Source organism: Selaginella moellendorffii, unplaced genomic scaffold (assembly GCF_000143415.4).
Source record: "Selaginella moellendorffii unplaced genomic scaffold, v1.0 SELMOscaffold_86, whole genome shotgun sequence".
In the NCBI taxonomy this organism is placed as follows: domain Eukaryota; kingdom Viridiplantae; phylum Streptophyta; class Lycopodiopsida; order Selaginellales; family Selaginellaceae; genus Selaginella; species Selaginella moellendorffii.
This window is the reverse complement of record NW_003314347.1, coordinates 536,886-557,971: the sequence shown is the minus strand read 5'-3', so window position 1 is coordinate 557,971 and position 21,086 is coordinate 536,886. Positions and strand designations below refer to the sequence as shown.

At 42.6% G+C, this 21,086-nt stretch overlaps 3 protein-coding genes and 1 long non-coding RNA gene across 7 annotated transcripts; 2 read left to right on the top strand and 2 right to left on the bottom strand.

The window, feature by feature from the left end:
- Positions 1–188: 188 nt before the first annotated feature.
- LOC112341586 lies at positions 189–1,405 on the bottom strand. The gene is made up of 6 exons (XM_024661959.1): positions 1,304–1,405; positions 1,040–1,244; positions 859–983; positions 659–808; positions 497–604; positions 189–267 (listed from the first exon to the last, which is right to left on the bottom strand). The coding sequence occupies exons 1-6, from the start codon at positions 1,390–1,392 to the stop codon at positions 249–251; spliced, it is 696 nt and encodes a 231-aa protein (XP_024517727.1). The 5' UTR covers positions 1,393–1,405; the 3' UTR covers positions 189–248.
- Positions 1,406–1,575: 170 nt separating this feature from the next.
- Positions 1,576–2,002, top strand: LOC112341582. The gene is made up of 3 exons (XR_002990599.1): positions 1,576–1,713; positions 1,798–1,867; positions 1,925–2,002. It is a non-coding gene; the product is annotated as an uncharacterized LOC112341582 (long non-coding RNA).
- Positions 2,003–4,369: 2,367 nt separating this feature from the next.
- On the top strand, positions 4,370–6,835 carry LOC9656774. The gene has a single exon (XM_002988075.2). The coding sequence runs from the start codon at positions 4,370–4,372 to the stop codon at positions 6,833–6,835; it is 2,466 nt and encodes an 821-aa protein (XP_002988121.2).
- Positions 6,836–7,345: 510 nt separating this feature from the next.
- Positions 7,346–19,222, bottom strand: LOC9657510. 4 transcript variants are annotated; one of them, XR_002990589.1, is made up of 15 exons: positions 19,066–19,222; positions 18,824–18,990; positions 18,729–18,768; positions 18,441–18,677; positions 18,182–18,391; positions 17,916–18,105; positions 17,771–17,863; positions 17,632–17,701; positions 17,182–17,560; positions 16,916–17,127; positions 16,511–16,831; positions 16,356–16,452; positions 16,075–16,309; positions 15,872–15,986; positions 15,148–15,812 (listed from the first exon to the last, which is right to left on the bottom strand). XR_002990589.1 is itself a non-coding variant. In XM_024661907.1 (6 exons), the coding sequence occupies exons 1-4, from the start codon at positions 19,198–19,200 to the stop codon at positions 7,796–7,798; spliced, it is 486 nt and encodes a 161-aa protein (XP_024517675.1). In that variant the 5' UTR covers positions 19,201–19,222; the 3' UTR covers positions 7,346–7,456; positions 7,506–7,743; position 7,795. The 4 variants fall into 4 exon arrangements, 1 of the variants encoding a protein (XP_024517675.1); XR_002990588.1 differs by having other exon boundaries at positions 16,075–16,452; positions 17,632–17,671; positions 17,731–17,863; XR_002990587.1 differs by having other exon boundaries at positions 16,075–16,452.
- Positions 19,223–21,086: the final 1,864 nt, after the last annotated feature.

The following is a 21,086-nucleotide window of genomic DNA, read 5'->3' as shown; positions in this document are numbered from 1 at the left end:
ACTTCTGATTGGAAGGGCATATGTACGCATCGAGAACCTTCTTGTCACAGAAACGTTCTGGGTAGGCTTCTTTCTTGTCCGTTTTCCGCAAACACCTGCGCATATCGGAATTCAATAAGAGTTACTGTAACCAATCAAGTACCGGTTTAACATTGTCTTTTGCAAGAATTGCGTCCCAAGAAGCGCATAGAAAACCAGCCAGAAAAAAGTAAGCAGGATGACATTTTCAAGCGGACGAACGCTTCGTTTCACCGCCGCCATGATAGCCTGCCAAGGATGAAACGTTATCAATGAGGAAATGAAAGCAGAGGGACAGCATACAATGACATCGGCAAAAAAGGTGATGTGCTTCAAAGCGAGCAGGCCGCGAAAGGCACGCAAGACTGCCAACCGTGCAAAAAAATCACTTCCAGTTATGCCTCTAACAATAATATGTATCCTGTAGCTCATACAGCATCATACATGCACATGAAACAAGTAACATGTTGCATCGTACCAGGAATCAATGACCATAGCAAAATCGAGCCGGTTGTATGGGTTGCGAAGGTAGCAATGACGTTTCTTGTAGAGGCCTAGGACAAAAACCTTTAGAATCACTTCCAGCCTGCATCCAAAGAGATCTTTCAAGCCGAAACTTATCAATTACGGAAAAACATACGTGCTTAGTGCTGTGATTAAACCGTCCAAAAAGTCAAGCTTGAAATTCCTTATATCAGTCCAGCGTTCTGATCTGTTGCCAATTTTTACTTGGAAAATGAACACTATGAGGTGAGCCCAGATGAGAAACAGAATAAAATACTCTACTTTCCTGCAAGACAATGCAAGGATAAGAAATGAAAAAGCTAATGAGAGGCTTACTGGCTATAGAGAAACATGAAGAGCCTCAGCCGAGTAGTACTGTAGGGACTCCAAAACCCAAGAGCATGACCATCTAGTCGAGCTCCAGTCCCTATAGCACTGCGTCTTGCCTTTCTTCTTACCACCTAGAAAATAAAGCTAGAAAAAGGTGAAAAAAAAACTGAGAGAAAGTTTGAAGTACCAGCATTCGCTTGACTGCTTTGTAAGCTTTTTTCCAGTTCTTCCTGGGCAAGGAGTCAGTGGCACGAGGAAGATCTCCCAATGCAGCTAACAAGGCAGCAGTCTTCTCTTCCTCTGGCTTGAGCGCTCCTCCAATAGGAGGCAAACGATCTTCCCAGCGAGGGTTTCTAGCTATGAAATCTGGATCCTCCTCGGGATCATTGTCGCTATAGAGAGAAACTTGGATGAATCATGCATTTTTCACGTCAAGGGGATGGTAGCTTACCGTTGAATCAGCTGAGCCACAGCTTTGGAGGCGGCATCGAACATCCCCGAGAGCCTGGAACTCCTGCGCCTTATTCCACCCCCCTCCATAGTGTCGTCGAGTCACGCGATGCCCTAAAATGCTAGCTCATAACCCTAGCATTTTGTCCAACAAAAACCCTGATTTTCAAACAGCAGTTACAAATGGCGCGTAACCGTTATTGAAATTTAGGGTTTATCACATCCTAGGGTTTCTGAGCTGGGGCGGAGGGAGGAGCGACGGCACAAGGCAGATTTCTCGGTTCTTGGTTCATCACTCCGGAATTTGAGAAGGATTCCAGCGGCGAGCAAGCTCAATTTCATGGATCCTTCCATACATGGCGTGAGCAAACCAGACGATTGGGCAAAAGCCGTCGTTGATTGCTACCCATGGTCAGCTCTACACATTTTCTTTCTCTCTTCTTCTCGGGCCTTTCTCTTCTCGGGCTTTCTTAAGATTTTCCTTTCTTTTATCAGGAATTGGAGCTCTCATGCCCTTGGTTTTGGAGTCAATACAGCATAAGCTCTTCATGCTTATCCATAGCCAGTAAGTATGCAAGTAAACTACCTTGTAATTGCTGTGCTACATTGTTTTCAAACACAGGAGAATATGTGTTGCTATTCCTCATCCTAACTAAATGGAACAACGATGGAAAGATGTAAGGTCCCTGTACACTTAGACCATCAGTTCCATGCTGAGTTGAAGCTTGGCTCTCATCATTTCCAGCAATTTTCAGCAACTTTGAAGCAGATTGTGTTGTTTTGCTCACTACTGGACATTTTCGGTTGGAGGACCGTGATCAGCAGCCAGTGACAGAAGTTTAGCCTCACGCACTTTCTGGCAAGTAAGAAAACAGCGAACACGAACAAGAAGAACTAAAAGTTATCACAGGAGTAGCCATGAGGGGATGAATACGAATTCGGCAGCAGCAAATTCCAAGCAACACTGGGGCAAAAGAACGTCGCAGCAACAAAGATTACAACGAGCTGTGAGGTTTTCTCGTGAGGAGGAAGGCATCAAGGGTGAGATGTAAGTAGTTGACTTGGCAAACCCTAAACCGCTGGCGGAAATAGCTCAGCAGTGCAATAAGTAACTTTGAGACAATCAAACACTCTGTCCCAAGCGGCAAAAATGTGAGGAGGATTAGGATGCTCCTCTGACTGCTACCGTAGAGCATAGCACTTCATGCAAAAGTTAAAAATAAGAGAGAAACATACCAAGACAACTGCAAGGAAATCCTCGACCATGAAGCGTGCAAAATAATCTCTCCGAGTCTAATAATCAATAGGCAGAAGGTAGTAATGAGGTGCCTTGCCCATCCTGATTGCAAAAAAAAAAAAGCAAACAAAACCTTAAAGTCCAAGCAGCAAGAGCCAAGGCATTAATGACCACATTCTTGTATTGAAGTGTCCAAAAATCAAAAAGGTGTTGAAGCTCCTTATGTAATGGAAGAAGTTGTGAGCCCTTGGGCTGGAACCCACCATGTATGTGTTGGCATGCAAGATGGCCAAGTGTTGCAGATTATGACCAAGAGCCTCTTGGACACTAGCTATAAGAGCTTTGTAGCTTTTCAAGCTGCTCCACCAGCTTCCCTTATAAATGCTTGAAAGCGGTTTCTTCGCTTGTGCTTTTGGTCGCATTTCTTGTGTACGGTAGAACACCAGACAACAAGTCCAGAACCATTTCTGTTGACTTTTTGTTGACATAGTCAATAAAAGTCAAGAAAGCGTTTGACAATGGCATTTGTTTGTTCGTGTAACGAGGAAAACCAAGCAAGAACAACAAAAGAAGGAAGCCATGGTTATTAGTTACAGGTTGCTCGCTCAAGCAATGCTGCTACAACTCCTCCTTGTTTCTTGGACAAGCCTCTTGATCTCCCCTTGCAACTCCATCAAATTTCGGCGCAGAGATCCATACCAGATCTATCCTCTGGATGCCGACATCATCGCTTACAAGATCCGCCTCCACATCGCCCAGAGAATCCAGCCGCGAGTCTCGTACCAGCCCCAGAGCTGGGACACTTTCTTCACTCTCGCCTCGGGGCCAAACTTACACGCCTTCTCGAGGCTCTCGCTTTACGGCCGCGACTCGAGTGGCAAATGCACTGGCAGCCCCTGCCCGCTTTACATGCCCGGCGCCGTTTTGCGACGAGCCTTCGAGTTCCTGGCAGATTGCATCGCGGACGAGACACGCCGAGGCCTCTACGGCCACATTTTCGCGACCATGGGCATCATAGGAATCGACTACGCTGTCATTCAATACGACGGGTGGAGTTTTAGTAATGGCTATGAATTCAGCAACACCACTGACCTGGACCTGTATCGTCGTCACGGCTTTCCCGGGAGGAGTTCTAGCGAGAAAAGTGTTCGTCTTGGCACCACCTACAAGGCTTACGTTAGCTCTCCCGATCACGACCTGGAAGAGGGAAAGAACACAACTCACCTCCTGATGGACGAAGACTGCGACCTCTTTGTCTCGTGCATGGAAAGTGGAGGACGCGGAGACGAAGGATCGGAGCTCTACGCCGGACAGCGTCTTGTGTCACTCAATGGCATCATTGAACTGGTTGTGGAGGAAACCTGTAACTTAGTGCTGTATGCGAGGGGGATAAGGAGACTGTGGTCGAGTGATACCTCAGGACAAGGTGGAGGCAGTGGATGCACCCTCACTCTCCAAAGGGATGGGAACTTGGTGTTCTTGGGACGTGATGGAAAAGGCTTCTGGGCGACGAACGTCTACTGCCAGCCGCAGCCGAATTGTATCTTCTCAACTCGTTTGGTGGTCGAGGACGACGGGCATTTGTCTCTGTACCAAGAAGCGGCACCAATGCGTTTGCTGTGGCGACGACCATAGCTTTTTACTGCGAGAAAGAAAGTTAACCACAAGAGCACAAGAACGAAAGTAGTGGCTTACTTGATCACTGCCACCAACATGAGAAAGACATTTTGAAGTCGTCAATAGCAGCTCACGCTCACCACACGCGTGGGCTTAGCTGGACCCACGCAAGAGCCTCCTCCTCAAATCCCCAGAACTCCTTGAACACTAAACATGGATTCGAGGAACAGCAGAAAGCTTCAAAGGGTACAGTCTGCCGGTGCACCCAAGAGTACTGTTCACTTTGCGGACGAGGTAAGCATTCAAGTTCCTTCTTCCGGCTCTGCTCTCGCTTCTCCAACTTCTCCACCTGCAAGCACTAGAACCCCCAATACCAGTGAGTTGTGGTCGGTTTTTTCTCCGCATCCGGAAGTCGAGCAGCAGCCTTCCACTCCCGAGCCTTCAGCTCCAGTGAAAAGGAATAATTCCCGATCACCAGAGCAGCGTCTCACTCTGATAGCTTTCAGGCTCGCAGTTCTTGAAAAGTTCGCCACTGGCCTCGGGAAACTGGCCTTCGTCTGGGCAACTGTTGTTCTCCTCGGTGGATTCGTGAGCAACATTCAGGCCAAAGACTTTTGGACGATATCGGCCTTGCTGCTGACTGAAGGAACGCGGGTTTTCAGTCGAAGTAGCGAGTTGGAATGGCAGCAGGCAAATTACAGCTTGGGAATTCTCGGCTTCAGCTCGTTCGTGTTCGACAAGAGCGCCAGATTAAGGCAGACGTTCTCTGCAGCCTTCGACCATAACCACCCTGAACAAAACGTTAGCAGAGATCGACTTTCCAAAAAACCAGTAAAGAACGATTTATACCAGGGATTCGGTGCCCGAAGAACTTGGTCCGTGGGAAGCGTCCCGCTCCTGCCGTATGTAAAGTTCCTCCCCACCAGGATCATCAGCCTTTTTATGTACTTCCTCCAGCTTGCTTCTGCAACAGTCACCGTATGTTTCTCAGTATATCGACTTGCCGAGCACGGCTTCAATGCCCAAGGACAAAACACTGAGCAAGCACTTACGGTGTTTTACGCGATGATGCTGGCAGAAGCGTCGCTATTCCTCCTGGAGAGGGCATATTGGGAATTCAAGCTTCGTTACCAGAGGTTGCTGGAAGTAGTCACTCGAAAGTGTGAGCTTGATCAAGACGACATTGAAACCATGAAGCAGTACTGGTACACATTGTACTCACGATCGCTGAACGGAAGCGTGTTTGATGGCCTGGGAATGGACCTTATCGATTTCACCGTCGAGAAGCTGCAGTCAAGCATAAGGGAAGAGCAGCTCGGAAGCGTCAACATACTGTCAGCTCTCGTCTCAAAAGGAGTTTCAAGGGAAGAAACGCGACGGAGGATTGGTACCACACCCGGAGTTGTGGAGAGACTCTTAGAGATGATCACCTGGAAGGATCTTAGTGAGGCCGAAATCAGGAAAGCTGCAACGATAGTAATCAAGTACCTGCTTCGTCACCGGAGTAACTGCTTCAGGATTTCCGCTATCCCTGGATCCCTGGAAGCCATCATTTCTCTTTTAACCGCAGGAGAGAAGATAGTGCTAGAAGAACAGAGGTACGGACTCGCTATCCTCAACAGGCTAGCCGTGGACCACAGGACATGCGTGCGAATCGGTAACACCAGCGGACTTATCTCCATCCTGGTTGAGTTTATCCAAGACGAAGACTGGAACTTCCTCGAAGTACGAACGTCGAGAAAAGTATTCCGTCGATCACTCGAGCTTTTGAGGACATTGGCTGGCGCGGGAGGAGATTCTGGACGGTCTCTGCGAAAGAAGATAGTGTCGGTAGTGTCAGCAGTAAGAAGTCTTCAAAGGATATGCAGTCTCGAAGATTTGGCGCTACAAGACCTGGCAGTGGACGTGATCAAGCTGCTAGCAACCGAGGACGAGCTTAGAGATTGCATTGGTGCGACTGGAGGAGTTATCCAAAGCTTGATGGCCATATTTGGGAGAGAAACCGCACCGAACAGCCACGAGTTGAGCATCTCCATGAGAGCCGGGGAAGCCATATTTTTGCTCGTCCTCCAGTGTCCCAGCAATTGCTCGAGGCTCCTCAGGCGCAAAAGCTACGGACAAGGTGGCCTTAGCAAGACCCTCAAGAGCTTGATCAACATGCTCACCAAGCCAATTGGAGTCCATGCAGCCACAATATTGCGAAGCTTGTGCGGTGACCTTAACGACGAAGAAAAGTTGGAGCTTGGAGCAGCCATATCTCCCATCATCCAGATGGTGCTGGAATCCACGGACAAGGAACAGCAGGCAGCCATCGGTTTGGCAGCAGCCATAATCCCCTGGCTCGACACACGTAACTTTGAACAAGGCGTGCTATCGCAACAATCACGGCTTTGCGAAAAAATCACAGAGCTTCTATCCCAGACAGCACCTTCTAGGAGCTTGAATCGTATCCGGCGATATAGCGTAGAGCTTCTGAACAGCTTGATGGCAAAGGACGCCAGGTTCTTGCGACGTTTTAGAGAAGACGGTGAAGTGGAGGCGTCCCTGGAAGCAATGTCAGCGACTGCCTCAGACGAAGAAAACTTCTTAACGTTTTCGGGTTTTGTGGGACTTACCAAGCATTCCAGAAGCCTCGAGGAGCTCGTCAACAGCGCCCTATTGAACTTACATAGGCTGTAGCTTCACCTTTTCCAAAAAAAAAACCAAAAATCATACCTCGATTGTAAAAATACAAATTCAGTTTCAGCAACTTGCTCACGTAAACTCTAAAAAAGAAAGAAAAAAATCAATCAACATCCAAAGAAGAAGAAGCTTACTTCATAGGAGATCCGAACTCGCAGCAACTTCGCTTACGCAATTGTAATTCACTAACAGAACTCTAAATAGGAAAGAAAACATTAATCAACATGAAAAATAAAGCTTCCTTTACTTCATAGAAGATCTCCTTTCTGAAATTGTGGTCACCACTACGCTGTTTCGAAACTTTCCAAGCATAGAGTTCGTACTTTTCCGCTGTCACAAAAGTTACATTATTAGAATCAGAACGACGAAGAGGTGAAATACAAGAAGTTTCAGGAGCAGCAAAACCTTTCAAAGGATATCATCCACCGCTCGAGTTTGTGACCGACATCAAGAAGAAAGACTTCTGGAACATTTCCATCTTGCTGTTGACTGAGGGAACCCGAGTTCTTGGCGGAAGTAGCGAGCTGGACTGGCAGGAGGCAAATTACATGAATACTCTCAACATCCGCTCGCTCGTGTTCGACAGAAAGCAGGCGGCTGTCGACTATAATCAGCACCCTGCACAGAATTCTAACAGTGTTACAGTTCAATTAAGAAAGATTTATACCAGGGAGTTGACGCCATGGTCTGTGGGAGTCATCCCGTTCGTAAATTTTCTTCCGATCAGGATCATCAGCCTCATTTTGTACATCCTTCAACTACTAGTCAGTGTCCCGAGGCACAAAAGGAGCTCCTCGACAACTTGATGGCAAGGGACATGAAATTCTTAGCTCGCAAAGAACTTGTTTCATTTCCACCATTTGCTTTTCTAGACACGCAAAAAAAGTGTTTCAGCTCGCCATCACCTAGCACAAAAATCACGCTCGAATATCACATGAAATGCCAAGGCTCTGTACCTCAATCTTCGATCAGTACGTCGTCCTCAAACACGTGGGTAGTGTGATCCACAACCTGCAACAAGAAAAAGGAGAAAACATAAGTCATGGTAACTACAAGCTCGATCGAATGATCTTACGTTGGTGTCACTGAGCTCCAAGTTGTAGAAGACCATCGAATCTCGATCGCCAAAGAGAGGACCAGCGTGCCAAGTTCCTTCGTTTAGCTTGCATGAGAGGGAGGTAAATAGGAGTGGCCACCAGCGTTGGATCGAACAGCGCCCTCGTGTTGCGATGAAGGATCCACAATGCTGGGAAGAGAGACCGCCATGTACCAAGGATGAGCTCCCACTGATCCCAGACACTGCGTGACCCTGGCGTGATGCGTTATCCTTTTGAATCGCAGCCCCGTTTTCCTGAGCTCCATGAGATAGAATCTGCGCAAAGGAACCATCACTCACTCAATCACTATCCAGGCACTGGAAATTTCGGCCACATTTTGCCTGCACTACCTGGGAATCCCATTCGCGAGATTGAGCTGCGCGTCTCCCGATCCATACTCGCATCCGTCGCCGATCTTTCCCAGGAGCTGGCCAAAAGGCCGGAAATTATCCTCCGTGATCGGCACTGCTCGCAGCTTGAGCCCCATCGAAGAACCCTAGCCCTGGCAATATCCAGCATAGTCAGCAAAGACAAACCATTCAACGGTCCATTGGTCAACGATAGTCAATTGTGGTCAACAGTGTCCAAACGACATCTATCCGCTACGGGCACTGAAACTTAAAGCGTAGAAAGGATATAAGCTATTGTAGCAGCGAATTTATGGCCAGAGAAACTTAAGGGGACAGCAACATTCTTAGAGTTTTCTCATTTTCTTCACTTTGTTCTTGGTTGTGGGCTATTTAATCTTTGAACTGGCAATGCAGATGCCACGGTACGAGTTTAAGATGCCATCACAAGGCATTTACTATCACTATGAAGTGCATGAAGGAACTTACAGCAATATCTCAACATCCCTGTAAGCTCTCCGATAGCAGCAGTCTCTTTAGAACTGTGGCACCCAAATCACATTTAGGGATGACAATGCAGGTCTCAAATTTGCACCTTGCAAAGCCTTGCAAAGGCATGTTTACCTTGCATTTGAAGACTAATTTCTAATTTGCCTTACTACTTGAAAGAATTGTTCAATTTTCACTTTGCACTAATGAAGTATAGAAATATTTTAGTGTTGCTGCTTGCAGGGCAAAGAAAATTCACACATTGCAGTACAGATAATATTCTATTGAATATTATTAGAATATTGTAAGAATATCCTGGTGTCTAACCACCTGAATTCAATGAAGTTGACAGCAATAACATGGGATTGAAGCATTCTTTGCTATTGTGTATGGGAGGGAGAAAAGAAAGATAAATCAGCAAAATATTGCAAGGCAAGAGCTTCATGATTCCCTTTTTGGTAAAAGACTTAAAATTAGATTAGAGGATGAAGATCTTTCAACAACAAAAGAAAAAACTAATACTTCAACTAATCAAAAAAGGAAAAAGAATAGAACATTCAAAATTGAGTGGAAATTCAATTTTCCTTGGGTGTATTTTATAGTGGATGTTGAAGGCAAGCAAAGAATAAAATGTACGGCATATGTATATGCTAAAAAGATAATCCTTTTAGTACAGATGGTTCTTTGACTCTTCAAAAACCAATTTTAAAAGAGCATAACAATTCTAAACAACATTAACTAGTTATGGTTATTTGGGAAACAAAGAAAAAGAAAGGGTTATCTATCCCTAAATATGTTACTGCTCAAGAAAATCAATACAAGAACAAATTGATTTCCTTAATGCAACATATGTACTTCATTGTGAATAAGGGATTACCTTTACAAAGTTATAAATCTTTGTGTGAATTTAGCAGGTTTATGGGAATGCCCTATATGCTAATCACCATAGAGTATAGGACTTGTGTAAATGCTATGAGTGAGAAAAAGTTTTTAAAATGCATAAAAGATATGTGATGGAAAGATGTTTGCCAAGATATTCAAGCTAGTCCTTAATTTTCTATTATAGTGGATAACAATATTGATAGAAGTTTGAAAGCTCATCTTATCATATACATCTCTTTCCATATGCAAGAAGAAGAAAAAAGTCTGAATAAAACTTGTTTTTTGAAATTGATGGTAACTAAAGGCTGTAAGTAAATATGAGGCCATCAAAAGGTTTTGGAAGAAATGAACCTTAAAAAGGGAAAATGTGTTTCTATTGGAACTGATTGAGCTTTTATTATAGTTAGAGAACAATTTAGCCTAGTGACAAGATTGAAATATAACATTCCACACTTGCTTAGAGTGCATTACTTAGCGCATAGATAAAGTTTAGTGGCTATTGAAATTGTGCATACATTTCTTAAGTTTGTGGTTGTTCAAAAGTTGTGCAATCAAATTTATAAATAGTTGCATACTTCTAGAAAAAGAGTTATAGCTTTTAAGCCTCTAGAAGATGCTATGAATATATTTGCATTTGGTATGCTTCAAATTCACGGTGTACATTAGTTATCTCATGAGGAAGTCTTAAAGAGAATCAACATCATAATACCAAGTCTTCTTATAGAATTTTAATTCTCTTCTATGAAGATATATCAATTTTTGACAAATTACACAATGCAATTTGCTATTCATATGCTATCTGATATACTTCTAAAATTGAATAGTCTGAACAAAATCTTTCAAAGCTGAAATTGTGGATATTGCTAGCATTGCTAGGTATTTAAATGGTACTTTGAAAAGTATCAGAAGAAAATTTCTAAAAGAGACTTTTGGTGGGAAACACTTAATTTTGTGGAGGCTACTAAAGATGAATTTATCAAGTTTATAGATACTAAAGGGGAATAACATAAGCATTCCTTAGATTATACTCCTATTCCAGAGAGCAAAAGAGATGGGAACATGAGCTCTTGCTTAGATTTAAACAAAGAGTGTGTTTAGAAACTATACATTGATATGCTGGCATAAATGAAAAAGGATATAGGCATGTTCAATGCTACAAAATTGTTCAGCCCAAAGAATCTATCATAATAAAGTGGGAGTGCCAAACTTTCTGGGCCGCCGGATTCAGCCAATTGCAGCCGTCCGATGGGGGGTAACTGTAAAGGGGTTATTTCTTTAACCATGTCTTAGCGAATAATCGTGCTGATGTTTGCTCTTGGCCAATGGGAGGCGGCCAAGCTGTGTGGGGCAAGAGAAGAAAGCATTGTGACATGTGGCACATGCAAAGTGTTGACTAGATTGTGTCTTTCCTGAAATTAGAGAGCAATGCGCTCAAGTAAATGGTTAGTGAAGCTGCAGCTCCCAGATCTCCCAAGTAGAGATCTCCCACCCAAAGATCTCCGTCAATCGCCACAGCAATCTCCATGGGAACAAGTGCCAGCAGTAGATCCGGAGCTTAATGGGATGCCTTTCTACAATCTCGCCACTGTTGCTCCTGGCATGGAAGATCTCTACTGCTGCTTTAGGGAAAGGGCATAGCCCTAAAGGAGAGCGAGTAAATGGCCAATGAAGCTGAGGCTCCCAATCCCCGCAAGAACAGGCGCCAGCAGCAGATCTGGAGCTGCGGGCTCTAGATCCACCATAGGATGCGAGCCCCCAGCGCCTCCACTAGTGACGACAGAGGTGAGCACTGGAGAGGAACTGGAAGATGCCATTTAGCCTCTCATACATTTTTCTTCTTTGTAATCATGTATTGATGATATATTGATTGGGCAATTACAGCAATTATATATGGGCATGAAACTTACATTTCAAACATGAGGTTGACGGTTACCATTAAACACATTTATAAATCTTTTGACTAAGAACAAATATAGTTTATTAGGTTTTGAATTTATAGTTTGTGTTTAATATGTATATTATTTATTTTTTGTAATTCTTTTCTTAATTTTACTTGGGTCTGCATAGTAGTATTAGTGTTCTTAATATTTTTGAGTTTAAGGGTATATATAATTTTTTATTTCTAGGTTAGACTTTAATTTTTCAATAGTGCTGTTTTTTTTTAATTGAGCAATCCTCTATAGGATCTGAGTAATATATTAATGTTCTTAAAGTTTTAGTTATATATTTATTCATATTCCAAGTAAGCACATAATAATTAAATAATGCTTCCCTAAATTAATAATAGTTAATCTTAGTAATTCTTCTTTACTTTTATTTTAGTCTGGGTATTAATATATTAGTTTTTTACCATTTCAGGATTCTAAATTTGTTTGACTCCAAGTAAAAACATACTTTACATGTAACATCTAATTAAGAAAAATATTTTTTAGTAATTCTTCATTAAATTTTTTTGACTAAATATATTTATAATCTAATAACTATAAAAGAGTTATTCTTAACAATTTTTGTTTTTACACTTTTGTAAGCTGGGTGACTCACAGAGTAGCAAGGGCGGCTAACTTTGTTGGTCATTTCCTTGTATTAAGTTTCATAAAATTTTAATATTCTAAATATATTCATATTCCCAAGTAGTACTTTGCATATATTATATTTATTACTAATATTTACTTACTAATTTTTCTTTTCTCACTTTAGGGATATATTAATATTCTAAATATATGGTCTATGTTATATAGTATTGTGTGTGTATATAGAGATATCAGAAGGAAAAAACAGTATAAAATTATTGATTTTTATACTCACTTAGCATCTGCTAGGCAACATATCACATGTAAAGTGTTAACCGGTATTAACATTCAACCTTTTGTAATGGAGACCCTTTGAAATTGAGAAGGTAAGTTCTAAAGTTTAGTGGAGAGTGTTTACTGTGATAGCAAACCTGACTATTGGTGCCTTTAAGTTGTGATTCAAGCTTAATATGTGAATTTCTTTCCCTCAATTTAAGGTCTTGTGAACTTTGGCATGTGCTCTTGCCAATCCCTGGCAATGGCACCTCACAATTTCATCCCAAATGTGCAAATTCCTACATGACACCCTTTTTTTCTCACTATAGCTACTGGTTTGCTACCTATTTTGGGAATTGAGATGAGCTATGATGCCACTGGAGCTGCTGTTGTAAGTTGATTTTCTTATAGTGAGATTGCATTTTCTCAAACTTCTTATCAAGTCACTAGCGATGGAAAGATTTTAGGAGAGTCACTAAGATTGCAGATACTTTTTTTCTCTCTTCTTCATTTTTATTTTGTTTTGTTTTGTTTCTTTGGATTCAAGGCAAAGTTGCTTCGACAGTATGGTGGTCTGATGCCTCTAGCAACATGTCTAAACCACAAGCTTGCAGCAGTAGCTGTGGCAATTGATCCTTAGCTTAAATTTATGCTTGGATGGTGACATTCTTTGTGATCTTTCTATTGGGAGGATTATGTTGGGCACCATATTGAAGAATTGCTTGGCATGTAGTTTCTCAACCATTGGCATCAGAGAAGCAGCTTACATTCTTCTCATTGTGGCAGATTCACATGGCCACCAAAATGGTAAGTTTTTTACTTTCTTTACAATTCATAGGTGCAAAGATTGGGACATTTGGTGTTGAGTGCTGACCAAACTTTGACAGTAGGTTCTATCTCTTGTTAGGAAGTGTGGTATCAAAAGATTTTATATTATCCAGATGGCAATGCATAGTGTTCTTGCTAATTTAACCAATGACAAGTTGTACCCATGATAAATGATGTATATCTTTGGTGGCATCACTAGATCAACATCCAAAACTGCCAAAGATTTGAATTCTGGTTTCATGTTGGTCGTCAGGTTGAGTGAATATTTATTTTTAAGTGAACAGCTTTATTTTTAATGCTTTACTAATAAATTAATCAACTTTACCTAAACTTATTCTGTTTTATAAATTTGAATATTAAACTAGAATATATTAGATGGCATATTTAAATATCACTATAATATATGAAACCCAACACCAAGTGATGGTATATCAAATGTGGGTTGACTTAGTTTTATAAATGTGTAGGATCATGATCAAGTGTTAATATAAGAAAATTAAACAATTTCAACATTAGAAGTACATATTATATTTTTATATGTAGCCTTATTTATTTAAAATCCCTGCAAAATGCTAAACTTAATTGCCCTGCAAATTTGAGGCTTGTGGCAGTGGCAATAGTGTTCAGTAGCAGTCTGCCCTGTCCAAGCTTTGCGTTCGTTACACCACTTCATAGTACTACTCCTTGAGCCAACACAAGGTTCTTAAGTATACAATAGAAACATCACTATGTGAGAAGAAATATCCAGTTTTTTCTTTCCCAAGTAAGTGGCAAACTATAAGACCTGGTTGAAAGGGAGAGTTCTGCACAGTACACACTAAAAGATGGCCATGCCGTGTGTTTGAAGCCGACTTTTCTCTAGGCCTGGAAGAAGAAGCTTTTAACTTTATGGAGAATTTATAGAGCAATACAAGATACAACAGGTTTCTATATACTATTATTCCCTTCCACGGCTGTGCGATAGTTTGTTGTGCAACAGTAGAAAGGGCTTTACCGACGAAGAAAACAGTCTTGTGTGTGTCAGATCATTGTTGTCAAACAACATTGATCGATCTGGAATCGTAGCACTAGTGCCAGATCGCTCCAGTTTCTCGTCTGACCGTTTGTCGTGTGAAAGTTTTAGCTCTTTGAAGTTGCTCTCTCCACTCATCTTCACAGACAGCAGTAATTAGCTCCTTTCTTCGTCTTCTTCATTGATTCTTCTTCGCTTTCTTCTCTACTTTTTCTTTCTTCCTCCTGTGTAGTTCGTGCTCCTTCTGTGGAGAGCACCAGCCCAAGCTATACCACAAAGTCCATCCTACTGTAGCGATAGTCATCAACAGTATAGTGGTCATGTTCTTGAGAGATCCTACCGCGATTTAACGAGCAAGAAAGGGAGTGATGTTTGCATGGCGGGACAAGCATGGCACAGGTTTTGTAGATTCCTATACGAGTCTTTAGCTTCCTTTCGTTGAGGGGTCAAAAAATTCAAGCTTTGTTCTTTTCTCATGAATATTTTTTCTTGGTCCTGGTCCCTTGTGTGTCTGAAGCATCTATCTCATAGCTAGGAACATTTTCAAGAGACCAGCAGAGCGGAAAACATTGATTTAAAACAAAACATCTCGTATATAACACCCACCGTATTCTTCTCGTCCCAGTCGAACTTCATCCTGTGTTCTTCCCAAAGCTTCCACAGGCATTTTCTAGTTTCTGTTCTTCTTTTTCCTTGTTGGTGGTGCCATGCAGATGGGTCGATCTCCTTGCTGCGAGAAAATCGGTCTCAACAGGGGTCCATGGACTCGTGAAGAAGACACGCTCCTCACGCAGTACACGCTTCCAAAGGCCGCAGGTTTGATCCGCCCAAATCTCATTCCACTCCTTGTCTCTAGCTTACTTGCTTATGCCAGCAACATGAGAAAGACATTCAAGCGGCTTTGAAGTCGTCAATACACTAAACATGGATTCGAGGAACAGCAGACAGTCTGCCGGTGCCCCCAAGAGTACCGTTCACTTTGCGGACGAGATAACCATTCAAGTTCCTTCTTCCGGCTCTGCTCTCGCTACTCCACCTTCTCCACCTTCAGGCACTAGAACCCTCAACACCAGTGAGTTGTGGTCGGTTTTTTCTCCACATCCGGAAGTCGAGCAGCAGTCTTCCACTCCCAAGCCTTCAGCTCCAGTGAAATGCAGTTATTAAGACGACGAGGGCAGCAGTCTTCCACTGCCCAGCCTTCAGCTAATTCCCAATCACCAGAGCAGCGTCTCAATCTGATAGCTTTCAGGCTCGCAGTTCTTGAAAAGTTCGCCACTGGCCTCGGGAAACTGGCCTTCGTCTGGGCAACTGTTGTTCTCCTCGGTGGATTCGTGAGCAACATTCAGGCCAAAGACTTTTGGACGATATCGGCCGTGCTGCTGACTGAAGGAACGCGGGTTTTCAGTCGAAGTAGCGAGTTGGAATGGCAGCAGGCAAATTACAGCTTGGGAATTCTCGGCTTCAGATCGTTCGTGTTCGACAAGAGCGCCAGATTAAGGCAGACGTTCTCTGCAGCCTTCGACCGTGACCACCCTGAACAGAACGTTAGCAGAGATCGACTTTCCAAAAAACCAGTAAAGAAAGATTTATACCAGGGATTCGGTGCCCGAAGAACTTGGTCCGTGGGAAGCGTCCCGCTCCTGCCGTATGTAAAGTTCCTCCCCACCAGGATCATCAGCCTTTTCATGTACTTGCTCCAGCTTGCTTCTGCAACAGTCACCGTATGTTTCTCAGTATATCGACTTGCCGAGCACGGCTTCAATGCCCAAGGAAAAAACACTGAGCAAGCACTTACGGTGTTTTACGCGATGATGCTGGCAGAAACGTCGCTATTCCTCCTGGAGAGAGCATATTGGGAATTCAAGCTTCGTTACCAGAGGTTGCTGGAAGTAGTCACTCGAACGTGTGAGCTTGATCAAGTCGACATTGAAACCATGAAGCAGTACTGGTACACATTGTACTCACGATCGCTGAACGGAAGCGTGTTTGATGGCCTGGGAATGGACCTTATCGATTTCACCGTCGAGAAGCTGCAGTCAAGCATAAGGGAAGAGCAGCTCGGTAGCGTCAACATACTGTCAGCTCTTGTCTCAAAAGGAGATTCAATAAAAGAAACGCGACGGAGGATTGGTACCACGCCCGGAGTTGTGGAGAGACTCTTAGAGATGATCACCTGAAAGGATCCTAGTGAGGCCGAAATCAGGAAAGCTGCAACCATAGTAATCAAGCACCTGGTTCGTCACCGCCGTAACTGCTTCAGGATTTCCGCTATCCCTGGATCCCTGGAGGCCCTCACTGCTCTTTTAGCCGCAAGAGAGGAGGAAGTGCTAGAAGAAAAGAGCTACAGACTCACTATCCTCAACGGGCTAGCCGTGGACCACAGGATATGCGTGCGAATCGGTAACACCAGCGGACTTATCTCCATCCTGGTTGAATTTATCCAAGACGAAGACTGGCACTTCCCCAGAGCACAAACGTCGAGAGAAGTATTCCGTCGATCACTCGAGCTTTTGAGGACATTGGCTCGCGTGGGAGGAGATTCTGGACGGTCACTGCGAAAGAAGATAGTTTCGGTAGTGTCAGCAGTAAGAAGTCTTCAAAGGATATGCAATCTCGAAGATTTGGAGCTACAAAACCTGGCAGTAGACGTGATCAAGCTGCTAGCAACCGAGGACGAGCTTAGAGATTGCATTGGCGCGACTGGAGGAGTTATCCAAAGCTTGATGGCCATATTTGCGAGAGAAACCGCACCAAACAAGTTGACCATCGCCATTGGAGCCGGGGAAGCCATAGTTGTGCTCGTTCTCCAGTGTCCCAATAATTGCTCGAGGCTCCTCATGCACAAAAGCTACAGAAAAGGTGGCGTTAGCAAGACCCTCAAGAACTTGATCAACATGCTCACCAAGCCAGTTGGAGTCCATGCAGCCACAATTTTGCGAAGCTTGTGCGGTGACCTTAACGACGAAGAAAAGTTGGAGCTTGGAGCAGCCATATCTCGCATCATCCAGATGGTGCTGGAATCCACGGACAAGGAACAGCAGGCAGCCATCGGTTTGGCAGCAGCCATAATCCCCTGGCTCGACACACGTAACTTTGAACAAGGCGTGCTATCGCAACAATCACGGCTTTGCGAAAAAATCACAGAGCTTCTATCCCAGACAGCACCTTCTAGGAGCTTGAATCGTATCCGGCGATATAGCGTAGAGCTTCTGAACAGCTTGGTGGCAAAGGACGCCAGGTTCTTGCGACGTTTTAGAGAAGACGGTGAAATGGAGGCGTCCCTGGAAGCAATGTTAGCGACTGCCTCAGACGAAGAAAACTTCTTAACGTTTTCGGGTTTTGTGGGACTTACCAAGCATTCCAGCAGCCTCGAGGAGCTCGTCAACAGCGCCCTATTCAACTTACACAGGCTGTAGCTTCACCTTTTCCAAAAAAAAACCAAAAATCATACCTCGAATGTGTCATGCTGTAAAGAATAAAATAAAAATTACCAACTCTGTTTTAGAAAGACAAAACTTAGGAGGATCTATGATCTTGGTGGGAAAGAGTGCGATCCCAGTTTCAGCAACTTGCTCACGTAAACTCTAAAAAAAGAAAGAAAAAAATCAATCAACATCCAAAAATGAAGCAGCTTACTTCAAAGGAGATCTGAAGTCGCAGCAACTTCGCTCACGCAATTGTAATTCACTAACAGAACTCTAATAGGAAAGAAAACATTAATCAACATGAAAAATAAAGCTTCCTTCACTGCATAGAAGATCTCCTTTCTGAAATTGTACTCCACACTGATTTGAAACTTTCCAAGCATAGAGTTCGTACTTTTCCGCTGTCACGAAAGTTAGATTATTAAAATCAGAACCACGAAGAGCTGAAATAACAATAAGTTTCAGGAGCAGCAAAACCTTTCAAAGGATATCATCCACCGCTCGAGTTTGTGACCGACATGAAGAAGAAAGACTTCTGGAACATTTCCATCTTGCTGTTGACTGAGGTAACCCGAGTTCTTGGCGGAAGTAGCGAGCTGGACTGGCAGGAGGCAAATTACATGAATACTCTCAGCATCCGTTCGCTCGTGTTCGACAGAAAGCAGGCTTTCGACCATAATCAGCACCCTGCACAGAATTCTAACAGTGTTACAGTTCAATTAAGAAAGATTTATACCAGGGAGTTGACGCCATGGTCTGTGGGAGTCATCCCGTTCGTAAATTTTCTTCCGACCAGGATCATCAGCCTCATCTTGTACATCCTTCAACTACTAGTCAGTGTCCCGAGGCACAAAAGGAGCTCCTCGACAACTTGATGGCAAGGGACATGAAATTCTTAGCTCGCAAAGAACTTGTTTCATTTCCACCATTTGCTTTTCTAGACACGCAAAAAAGTGTTTAAGCTCGCCATCACCTAGCACAAAAATCACGCTCGAATATCACATGAAATGCCAAGGCTCTGTACCTCAATCTTCGATCAGTACGTCGTTAGTGTGATCCACAACCTGCAAATAAAAAGAACATAAAAAAGGTCATACAAGCTCGATCAAATGATCTTACGTTGGTGTCACTGAGCTCCAAGTTGTAGAAGACCATCGAATCTCGATCACCAAAGAGAGGACCAGCGTGCCAAGTTCCTTCGTTTAGCTTGACACTGCGTCACCCTGGCGTGATGCGTTATCCTTTTGAATCGCAGCCCCGTTTTCTTGAGCTCCATGAGGTAGAATCTGCGCAAAGGAAACATCACTCACTCAATCACTACCGAGCCGCTGGAAATTTCGGCCACATTTTGCCTGCACTACCTGGGAATCCCATTCGCGAGATTGAGCTGCGCGTCTCCCGATCCATACTCGCATCCGTCGCCGATCTTTCCCAGGAGCTGGCCAAGGCCGGAAATTATCCTCCGTGATCGGCACTGCTCGCAGCTTGAGCCCCATCGAAGAACCCTAGCCCTGGCAATATCGCCCAGCGCAGGAATCGAACCCAGCATAGTCAGCCAAGTCAACGGTCCATTGGTCAACGATAGTCAATTGTGGTCAACAGTGTCCAAACGACATCTATCCGCTACGGGCACTGAAACTTAAAGCGTAGAAAGGACATAAGCTATTGTAGCAGCGAATTTATGGCCAGAGAAACTTAAGGGGACAGCAACATTCTTAGAGTTTTCTCATTTTCTTCACTTTGTTCTTGGTTGTGGGCCATTTAATCTTTGAACTGGCAATGCAGATGCCATGGTACGAGTTTAAGATGCCATCACAAGGCATTTACTATCACTGTGAAGTGCATGAAGGAACTTACAGCAATATCTCAACATCCTTGTAAGCTCTTCTATAGCAACAATCTCTTTAGAACTATGGCACCCAAATCACATTTAGGGAGACAATGTAGGCCTCAAATTTCCACCCTACAAAGCCCTGCAAAGCCCTGCAAAGGCATGTTTACCTTGCATTTGAAGACTGATTTCTAATTTGCCTTGCTATTTGAAAGAAATGTTCAATTTTCACTTTGTACTAATGAAGTATAGAAATATTTTAGTTGCCACTTGCAGGGCAAAGAAAATTCGTACATTGCAGTATAGATAATATTCTATCTAATATTATTAAGAATATTGTGAAAATATCCTGATGTCTAACCACCTGAATTCAATGAAGTTGACATGGATTAGGACTAGGGCAAATGGGAAAGCAGCGATAGTGACAGCAACAACATAGGATTGAAGCATTTTTTGCTATTGCCTATGAGAGGGAAAAAAAAAAATATAAATTAACAAAATATTGCAAGGCAAAAGCTTTATAATTCTCTTTTTGGTGAAGGATTTAAAATTAGATCAGAGGATGAAGATTTTTCAACAACAGAAGAAGAAACTAATATTACAACCAATAAAAAGAGGAAAAGAATAAAACATTCAGAATTGAGTGGAAACTTAGTTTTCCTTGGGTGTATCTTGTGATAGATGTTGAAGGCAATTAAAAAATAAAATGTATAATATATGTATATGCTAAAAAGGATAATTTTTTTGGTAAGGATGGTTCTTTGACTTTTCAAAAACCAATTTTAAAATAGCATAATAATTCCAAATAACATCAATTAGCTATAGTTATTTGGGAAGTAAAGAAAAAAGAAAGGGTTATCTATCCTTAAATATATTACTGCTCAAAAAGATCAACACAAAAATAAATTGATTTCCTTAATGCAACACATGTACTTCATTGTGAATAAAGGATTACCTTTACAAAGCTATAAATCTTTGTGTGAATTTAATAGGTTTATAGAAATGCCCTATATGCCAATCACCATAGAGTATAAGGCTTATATGAATGCTATGAGTGGAAAAAAGTTTGTAAAATGCAAAAAAGATATGTGATGGAAAGATGTTTGCCAAAATATTTGAGCTAGTCCTTACTTTTCTATTATGGTGGATAACAATACTGATAAAAGTTTGGAATCTCATCTTATCATATACATCTCTTTCCATATGCAAGAAAAAGAAAAAAGTCTGAATAAAACTTACTTTTTCAAATTGATGGTAACTAAAGGTTGTAAATAAATATAAAGCCATCAAAAAGGTTTTGGAAGAAATGAACTTTAAAAAGGGAAAATGTGTTGTTATTGAAATTGATGGAGCTTTTATTATGGTTGGAGAATAATTTGGTCTAGTGACAATATTGAAACATAACATTCCACACTTGCTTGGAGTGCATTACTTAACACATAAATAAAGTTTAGTGGCTATTGAAGTTGTGCATGCATTTTTTAAACTTATGATTGTTCAAAAGCTATGCAATCAAATTTATAAATGGTTGCATACTTTTAGAAAAAGAGT

What these genes read in the sequence shown, in the direction of transcription:
- LOC112341586 (XM_024661959.1), bottom strand. Translation starts at nt 1,392, where the DNA reads ATGGAGGGGGGTGGAATAAGGCGCAGGAGTTCCAGGCTCTCGGGGATG. An exon ending in GTGGCTCAGCTGATTCAACG is followed by an intron (nt 1,245 to 1,303) that starts GTAAGCTACCAT and finishes TTCTCTCTATAG; the next exon opens with CGACAATGATCCCGAGGAGG. An exon ending in TTAATCACAGCACTAAGCAC is followed by an intron (nt 605 to 658) that starts GTATGTTTTTCC and finishes CTTTGGATGCAG; the next exon opens with GCTGGAAGTGATTCTAAAGG.
- LOC9656774 (XM_002988075.2), top strand. Translation starts at nt 4,370, where the DNA reads ATGGATTCGAGGAACAGCAGAAAGCTTCAAAGGGTACAGTCTGCCGGT.
- LOC9657510 (XM_024661907.1), bottom strand. Translation starts at nt 19,200, where the DNA reads ATGGGGCTCAAGCTGCGAGCAGTGCCGATCACGGAGGATAATTTCCGG. An exon ending in CTCGCGAATGGGATTCCCAG is followed by an intron (nt 18,991 to 19,065) that starts GTAGTGCAGGCA and finishes TCCTTTGCGCAG; the next exon opens with ATTCTACCTCATGGAGCTCA. An exon ending in TGGAGCTCAGTGACACCAAC is followed by an intron (nt 7,850 to 7,913) that starts GTAAGATCATTC and finishes TTCTTGTTGCAG; the next exon opens with GTTGTGGATCACACTACCCA.